General features: G+C 39.1%; 1 protein-coding gene across 1 annotated transcript in view; it reads right to left on the reverse strand.

Annotated features, from left to right (window-relative positions):
- Positions 1 to 310: 310 nt before the first annotated feature.
- Positions 311 to 9,618, reverse strand: part of LMO3 (LIM domain only 3) — a 54,675-nt gene continuing 45,367 nt past the window's right edge. Inside the window, exons 3-4 of the mRNA XM_062570418.1 lie at positions 9,365 to 9,490; positions 311 to 416 (exon numbers count right to left, since the gene is read on the reverse strand). Coding sequence (XP_062426402.1) covers positions 311 to 416; positions 9,365 to 9,490 — 232 coding nt within the window. The remainder of the gene's footprint in view (positions 417 to 9,364; positions 9,491 to 9,618) is intronic.

The following is a 9,618-nucleotide window of genomic DNA, read 5'->3' on the forward strand; positions in this document are numbered from 1 at the left end:
TACATTATATACAGTAGTCCAAAATAAACATCTCATGCCAAATGACACAAAAAGAAACAAAAAACAAAAAAACCAATAGCAAGCAAAAAGAATCCAGCTGTATGTACAGTACCTTTTTAATTAACATTCAACTCTGAACTGGAGCAATTTTCACTACATACAGATGCAGTCCGCCTTTTATTTCACGCAACCATCCTGTCTCCCTATATCTACGCTATTCAGTAGGTTCCTGTGTCATTTCTTATATACATGTTGAGCAAAAAAGATAAAAGAACATAGTGCTTTGTATTCTTAATGATGTGGCATCAGATCAGCGAACCTGGGGTGCATAACCTTCTTTCATTAAACCCTCCTCATAGTCTGTCTGGCACAGAATCATGTTGTTCTTCAGGAAAAATTTGTCTCCAACGCAAAATCTGAAATTACAATAATAAGGAAAAAAAGAATCCAGTAGTCTTAGAATGAAATATGTGTTATGATCTTACATTTAGGAATTGTAGCACAAGTGTTCACAGTTTTGTTGTACCAGCCACACAGCTCTCAGCTCTGCTGTCTGCTGCAGCACATACACACATAGCACACGCTCTGGTACCCAAATTAATTCCATGCTTTCGGTAAAATCCAGTTCATACAACTGCTCTTGCTTTCCTAGGCAAAGACTTCACTGAAAGCCCATCAATGACTGTGGGAGTCTTGGATCGGGTCACTATCACACAGATAAAACAGAATAAATATCCAAGGCCACTGAGTTGAATGAAAAGTAAATTCAGTGCTTCCACACAAATCAGAAGGAAAACAAAGTGATCATATGCAGTAGAATGCTCATTAGAGAGACATTACATTTATGTTGTACAGACATCTATATGAATATCAGCTATATTACAGCCGAATATTTTACTAGGATTGATTTAATCTAGTGGTTCTGAGAATGAAAATACTCTTACCTAGGACACACGCTTAACATATACTGTAGCGCACTTCTACAGATGCATAGGCAGGTATGCAGAGAAAAGAGCTTTTCCTGCAGGAATTGGTTACAAATTTAGTTACTCAGCTAACTACTTTCTCTCTCGTGATATGAGTATACCTACCTTGTTATACTATTATGTACTTCAGAATGATCTGATTGCTGCAAAATGCTACGCAGTTATTTCACTTGATTTTCTCTGGTGCGTAGGAAAACCATCAGAAGTTTGCACTCCCGACTGTCTGGTTTCAAACTTCAGCAGCATTTCCCAGCTATGCAGGCTGCATGAATATAAGGAGGCTCTTCCCTGACACTCCCTCCCCCCAGCCCTCCCTTCAGACAAATCCAGTGTTCTTTAAGGTATTTAGGGAAAAAAGCGAACAGGGCCCAAGGTACAGAAAAATAGTTTCCCTAGTGATTGCTTTGGCAGGGTTACATTCCTTTGTTTACAGTGAACTCTCCAGCTATAAAATACACTGGGAGGCACTGCTCACATTATCCCAATTAGAAAGAAAGAAAGTAACCTAAATGAACCCCTTAACACTGATGTGAATAAATGAAACCCGTTTCTACCAGCTAATTATGGATCTCCCTACATGAAGTATTGTTTAACGCGGAACGGATTATAATGTCCTTTTTTTGTATAATTTCCAAATGGTGACATCTTGGCCACAATTAGGGTCAGATATAAATGCTTGTGGTGTTTACGGTAGATTTAACAACAGAGTAGCTATGGGAATAGCTGTATATGTATTTAATTGTAACAATTTAACCTTCAAATAGCGGAATCTGCTGTAGTTGACCCAGTAAAACTACGCAAATTACACAAGCTGGCCTGTGTGACCTTTGATAGTGGTCGCTCTTTATCAGATAGTCAATTCCTAATGATGTTCGAGCAGAAATCTTGGCGAATTGTCACAGATTAAATTGTGTATTGAAAGCAGTCCTTTAATGTTTTGTGAAGTTGGAGGTTTAAATGAGTAGCAGTTGGACTGATTTACATTTGTGAAGATTGGAATGCTAGACAAACAGCGAACCCATTTATTTTCCAACTGGGTAGCTTTGGAAATTTATCCTTATGCTAGCTAAATAGATAGAAGGAAAATAGTGTAATAAAAAAGTGGATTGAAAAGAATTAGCTTTGCTCTTAAAGGAAAATTGGTTTGTTTATTTGTGGACTTTTTTTCTGTAGGATTAATGCCTGCTGCTGATGATGATTGAAAATAGAGATTATGGAATGATCCTGAAATCTTTAAGTTATTTATGGTCAAGACTGTTTTATAGAATTTACAGGTTCCTTCTCCCCCTCCCATCCCAGTCCTGGTATATTAGGCTGCTAACAACCAAAAAGTATTTTATGTAAATTTGTTAAAATGAGGAATTCTTGAAACAAACAAGCTCTTCAAGGGTTTCTCAAGTTTCCCTCTTTTGAATCTTTGTCCATCAACAGCAATACTAACTGAAATTGGTGTATTTTTGCCAGATTAAGTGCAGGAGTCTTATCTAGTGCTAATACATAAAAGTGTTTTTCCCAAAGAAGTCCCATTAAAATAAAAATAATGAAAAAAAATCCTTCTTAGTTTCTATTTAATGAACACACTGGTTGATATGGGCTAAAGCAAGAGAAACCAGCCATCGTCACGCATCAATCACTGCTTTACAGCTAGCTGTAATGTTACGGATGGGGCCCGAACCTGCGACGGCTGGCCCGGCAGCGCCCACCACTCGAGGAGGTCACTGCGCAGTGAGCTGGCTGTCCCTGTGGTCAGGCACAAGTGGGACACACGAGCACATCTGCTTGCCCAGCAGAAAGCCAGACTCAGAGCTGTGAGAGCTATTTGGCTACGTATTCCTTTGTGATCCAATGTAACAGGGAACTTAGCATACTAATTTGTATAAATTGCAAATGAAAAAGACAATGCTAAAGCGCAACTCACTTGCACAGCAGTGCTTTCACATATGGATTCCAACAGTATTGCTTGTACCAAAAATCCTGGCTGGCTAAAGGACTTTGTTCTTCAGCCCTCAGAGAAGTGCCACGGTTTGAATTAAACTGTACCACCTACAGAAGGGTGTCAGCGCACCTCTCCCAATAAAAAGTGTCACTGGGTTTTGCTTTTGCTATGTTAATATGCCGCGCCAGAAACGCTCTACCTAGGTCTACGTGGCGTTTGACAGCTCTATGCACGGGCTGTAAACACACACAGCCCCACAAATCATTTACCTTCAACCGCACAGCCGTCTGGTGGAGAGGCTGCCGGTGGCCTGTCTAGACGTGCTCGGCTGTGCGATAACCTGTCGGGTGGCCGTCTGTCTGCGTGGCGAGACACCCTCCGCGCTCACCGGCGGCGACGTCTGCACGCTGAGGGGTGATCATCAGTGTCTCGGGGGAAACCTGTTAACTTGCGTGACACTTGCGGCCCAGATTCTGCGTCTGCTTTCACGTTGTGCAAGTTCAGGGACTGAAACGCCTTGGCAAAGATTGGCAGCGAGGCTTGCGTGTGCCCCTGAGTACTAAACGTGTGAATTACGCATTCATTTGGCGACAAAGAGGTAAGCACCAGGTGACAAAAGGCTTGAAACGCAGCCTACTAGCTCCGGAGTACGACGAGAGAGGGCAGCTAGATGAATGAAATGCGACAGGTCCTGTCCATCTGGTGCCACGCTTTTGACCTTATCTGACTCTCAAAAGCAGGCTTAGCCTCTTCTGAAGTCAAAACGGTAAATTTTGCAACTTCTTCAGTTTGGTTTTGCATACTTAAGGATTAGCTGCATCAGGTTTAAAGCAGAAGGGGAAATTCGAGACTAACACCCCCCCGCCCCAGCCCGTGAGAATGTTTTTTAATAGAATTGACATAGAGTATAAATCAGGGCACAACTGGACACATATATCAAACAGAGTCAAGGAGGATATTGAGATGAATATTGATCTTTGATGAAAAAGCAAAGCGTTCTCATATTAAAATGGCAATTGGCTTAGGAGTATATAATGAGGCAAGACTATTACTTTTCTAGCAGACAGATGGTAGTCTTCACCCTTTTCTTCCCTAAAACTCTCACCCAGTTTAATTTATTTAATAGGCATGCAAGATGAACAGGAAAAAATATACAACAGGCTGCATTAACATGCCAGATTGGACTTACCACCATAAATTGATAGTACTACTTTTGACATGACTGTGACATTAGTCAAATGACCGTTATAATTAACCTATATCCTAGAACTCCTGTCATATTTTAAAATGGCAAAAGGAAGGCCATTTATATTACAAAATGACCTCTGTTATCATCTTGTTTGGAAGGGGAGGGTGTGCCCAGACTAATCACAAGTAGTACAAAACTTCCATTTTGAGAAATAGCTACTTCTTTGTTCAGAGCAGAGATTTAAGGAGATCTTTCTGCTGTCTGTCATTTCTGACATACAGGATGCATGTCAAAGTACTGAAGACTTTTTAAGGAAGTGAGAGAAATATTGCTGTGAACAAAGATTGCTGTGTGTGAAGTGCCTCCTCTCGAAATGTCGGAGCTTGTTGTCGCAGAAAGGCACAAACAGAATATGGACGCATTTAACTGATTTCATCTAGCATAAGGAAAGCAGAGATTTACCTCGTCCCCACCCTTCCTCTCTGCTTTTTGCACTCAGTGATGCAACTTGTCCTCTGGTTTTCTCCCTTTCCTTTTTTTTTTCCAGTTGTGTTTCCAGTACAACACAAATTAATGCTAATCTACGCGCATTATCAAGAGAACAAAACCACTCTTTTACTTCACAGTTCATCTGTCCACACCTGTATTTTACTAATTTTAGGGTCCTGTCAAAAGGTCCATTTATTATCAAAGGCTGGAAAGTCTAAGCTGTGACTGGGCTTGTACATTTTCATCAGTAAGATGAACTAAATACACAGAATCTTAAGTAAATGGTAAGCCAGTTCAGCTTAAGATGAAAAACCTCAACTTAGTGTGCATTTCAGTTACTATTTTTATAAAAGCTGGTGTGGAAAATATACTTATTTTTATTCAAAATTTGGAGATGTTCAATGAAAATAAAGGTCTTAAAAATTTGTGAAAGGAACGTACACACAAAATTCTAATGCTAGCGTTTGAAATAAGTAGGTCCCTAACATTACATTCCACAAAATCCCCTGCCTGACAGCGAACAAAGCCAGCACTGTGCGAGCACTCTGCAGTTTGTACGGGACGTGTGTGCAGCTGCACGAGGACAGTGATCTGAACGACCGCGTAACCATTCTCGGTGCAGAGCCCAGTAAAATAAAGGTTGTTTCCAAGACAGAAATGGAAAGACAGAAGAATTGATTTAAACACCCCTAGTGACAGCAGACTTTTTTTTTTTAAAAAAAAAAAAAAAAAAAAAAAAAAACACCCTAAGCTGACTTCAGGGTACAGACAGAAATTATCACAGAAGTCTGGAACGAGCCACTAAAATAGCCGACGGAGAGCGAAAGGAAGGACACAAACTCAGGAAAGTGGGAAAGCCGAAGGCAGACTAAGATCATCACTGTAGTCAAAAGTGTCAAGCAAAAATACAGCTGAGCCTGCTTGCAAGATTTTCCACTCCATTTTGCTAGTCACACACATGCAACCTGACAAAGTGTGAAAGGCAATGTCTGTTTACAAGTTTATTTTTCCAGTAGTTTCCATTTTCCCTTTAAATTTTCTACAGAAACCAACCTACATTGAGGGTAATGCCAAAGGAAGGTGAAGTGCTTCTGAGCAGAAGTTTAATACTAAGTGGCAAGGTGAGCGTTCAGTCCATTAAGATGACTGTCACTAAGCTCTGTGGAAATGGAAAAACTCTTCAAATTAGGAGGAAGCTGTATAGAGACATGAAAGATAAGGGGAAGCTAAAACCTTTGAACTAGGAGTAGAGCTTAATATTCACAAAATCTCTACAGCTTTACACACCAGTAGCAAGAACAAAAGGGAAGGATAGCAAAAATTAGCTGCATGGAGCAATTAGATTTTAGAGTTGAATAGCTTTATGAAAGGGAAAATATGGTACAGTGCTTATTTGACACCAGGGGACTAGACTCAGCAGCTCAAGAGACCTCTTCCTGTCCTATGTTTCTCGTGTACAATACGACAGACATATGAGGCAATCAGGTTTTCTTCTAACTTTGAAAATCTAGCCTTCTCTAGGCCAGAAAAAGGGAACAGATACATTAAATGTTAGTTGAGGGAGGGAGTTCATGGCCTGAACAAAAGTCCCCTGAAATCAAGGTGGTCTAACTACCACCTGCACTGAGCCTTGATGCAAATGTTGAGTAGTACATACTCAAAAATAGTAAAGCAAACAGAAGCAGAGAAGTTATTGAATTTTTCATGAAAAGCACTGGCAATGGGCGGGCTCCTCTCTCGCCAGGCCAGGATCAACTGTTTAAAGGGCAAAAATCTGAGGGTCATATGATAGTAAGCATAAAGAGCTGGCTGCCCCAAGGATCAATGTGATGCGAGTTAATACAATTATTAGAAAGTTTGGAAGGCAGAAGGCATCAGAAGGATTTCCAAGCCACCAGGCGCATAATGTCAGAAGAAATTCATTGTTGGCCAATGCGAAATAGTGCCAACTGAAGAAACAATTTCGTTTCTTCATGAACGTTGCATATCTTCTGCTAAGAAAAATCTAAATGGTAGACAGTAACTGTTGTATGCCTTACAGTAGTACCCCAGATATGTTGAACTTAGGTCAGTGGAAAGAACCTCACAAAGAATTTAAAATTTGATTGGGGGAGAGAAGGGAATAGGGTCAAATATACACATCTTGGCAATAGCTGGTGAGTTCTGCTAGCTCTATTAGTGATTTGTGGATGTTGCAGATGTGTTTATAAATAAAAATATTTATCTTTGAGTATACCACATCAGGGATAGTGACCAGAGTGCAAATGAAGAGCAGACTTAAAAGTTGGCTCAAAAAGGTTATTTTGCCTACAAGGGGAACCATGGAACGAAGAAACAAAATTAAATGGTTATCTTGTAAACTCATCCTCACCTGGAATCTGCTGTTTGGTTTTGATTACCCTATCTTTAAGTAGAGGAAGAACAGAGGATCCTGACAAGGGCAATGAAAATTATTAATGGTGTAGTGAGTGACAAGATTACTCAGTTTAAAAGAAAAGATTTCATAGCAGAAAGATGATAAAAAATAATCAGAGGCAGAGGGTCAGCTGTCCAGTATTTCTATGTTTTTGCTATTATGTGAGTAATGACAAACATAAGATTTAAAGCCATTCAATACTGACAGAATAGACAGTCATTGGAATGCTTTGCTGAAAGAACCACAGAAGAACACACTTTTGACAATTCCTGATTTTTTTTGAAACTTCTGGTACTACTCACTGTCCTGACTAGATGAACTAAATCATATTTCAAGTAAATTAATTCCTGTGTTCCCAATCTAAGACTCTCATAAGACTATCTCAGCAACCATTCATGCAAACTGTATGCAAGGTAAAAGTGAACTAAGAGCCTAGACTGAACGAAGGCTAAGGAATGACAAGGCTAAGAATTATTAAATATCCCTAAAATGCTCCACTTCAGAAGCACCTAACAGCACTTTTCCAGTGGGAATCAGTGGCCATAGGGCAAAATCTGATGTATATTAGTTGCAAAGTGAGACACTACATTAGTTCACACTTGTTACGGCAAAAGAGGAATATTAAAAATGATCTCAACAGCTGGGTTTTTTGGAGGAAGAGAAAAAAAAAAGTTAATTTCCTCACATCCAAGTGTACTAACTATGATGAAAATCTTTTGTACTCGGGGTAACAAACATTGTCTGCTCTGCTTGACTGATGAAGATTAGCTGACTGCTTACATTAAAGAAGTTTGTCTTGTATGGGCTGAAGTGACAAGACAATAACTAAGTGCTAATTGTGCATAACCAACGCTAAAGATATGCAGCCCCATTATGGCATGTAATAAATGAAGCGAACAACAGAAATATATTAGGCACTTTAATAATGATACTAGAAGAGTGGTTTGCAGAAACAGGGATGTGAAGGGTTTAAGAAATGAAATCTTGGAGTGTGCATGTGTCTTACTTGAGTGGGCTCTACTGGGAGGCTCTGCCTGCCTTACTCAGAGTACGGCTTTTTGGTTCTGTGGCAAGACAAAATTGATATAGGACTTTAAATAGCATTAGAACCTATAATTACTTTGCATTATTATATACTTTATGCAGTGGTTATTACTTGCCTAGTATTTAATTTCCCATGCAACATAATGAAAAAGGTCAATTTGGCTTTTTTTAAGAGTGTAATTGTAGTGCGCTATACTTATTAGCAGCTGTACATTTTATGGTTCTTTAGGGATGTTTGCTTTTTAAATAACTACAGTGTTACAAAATAATACACTGTAGGACAATGTGACATAGCAAATCTTATTTAGAGCGCTATCTAACTTTGGTGTGTTAGATCTTAATATGTTTTTGTTACTTCCCTAGAAATGTACCTCTCTTGTGTTTCTTTCCACGTGAAAAATGAAAAAAAATGAATGCTGCAAAACTCTAAATAGGATCATGTAATAATTGAAACAATGTAATAGGTACATTAAGGAGTGGAGCTAATGGGTTTTTTCATTTCCAACCCCGCAGAAGTCAATGGCAAAGCTGCCAGTGACTCTCAGAGACTGTATTCTACAAGTGGAAATGGAGCTTTCAGTGAAAACTCAGATAGGATTTGGCCACACACTCTCAGTGTACTTACTGTGCGTTTGGCTGTATCTGTCCCTGAATAATTCAGTTGTTACAATTTCACAATTTTTGGCTTTTGATATGCAGCCGCGCCATATGGGTAACTCTTCAGAACAAAATGTCAGGTTTGGGCCCTTGGGAAGTTTATAACCTACAGTTAGAAGGTGGAAATAAAAATAGGGCATAAGAAGTCCAATGCTGCTACAGAGAACATGGTGGGAAGCACCATCTTTTAAATTTAACTGATCACAGTTTTGTCAACAGCAAGAGACAACATGTATTTTAGGAGAAATTTATGGGCAAAACTGAAGAATTCAAATAAAACTAATGTAATAGTGACAAATGGTATGTACTGTTCTGCTCTTCTACATCAAAGGATCTCAGAGTACTTTATAAATATTAATTAATTAAACTTGACAGACAGCCTTGTGAAGGACAGGAAGTAACATTATTCTTTTTTATTGATGAGGGATTTGAGGCACAAAAAGTTTTAAGTGTTTTGGCCAAGGTCATAAAGGATATTCTGCATCAATCCCAGGAAAAGAATCCAGGCCTCAATCTCGGGTTTCCTCTACTAGGTAAATGTTTCCTCTTCCATACTCTTCCATTCGTCTTTCCATACTTAAATGTATGCACACACCAGCACCGAATGAGCGCTTAGCTTATGGAACAAACCCAAGAAATTCTCTTACCTCTGATTACAAAGTTGACATGCAAAACAGTCCAGGTGATAAACATTGTCCTTAGCTCTCATCACCATCTCAAAAGCAGGTATGAGCTTACTGCAGGCAGCACAGTTTCCTGTAACTCCAAATAACCTGAAGATACAAAAAGAAAAACTTTCCTGAAAATGTTTAACTGAAAAGAACAGTTTCACATTTTCATTCTTTTTATCTGGGATTTTTCAACAGTTGCCTTTTTTTTTTTTTTTTTTTTGATTAACTCC

This window comes from Rhea pennata, chromosome 1 (genome assembly GCF_028389875.1).
Source record: "Rhea pennata isolate bPtePen1 chromosome 1, bPtePen1.pri, whole genome shotgun sequence".
NCBI lineage: Eukaryota > Metazoa > Chordata > Aves > Rheiformes > Rheidae > Rhea > Rhea pennata.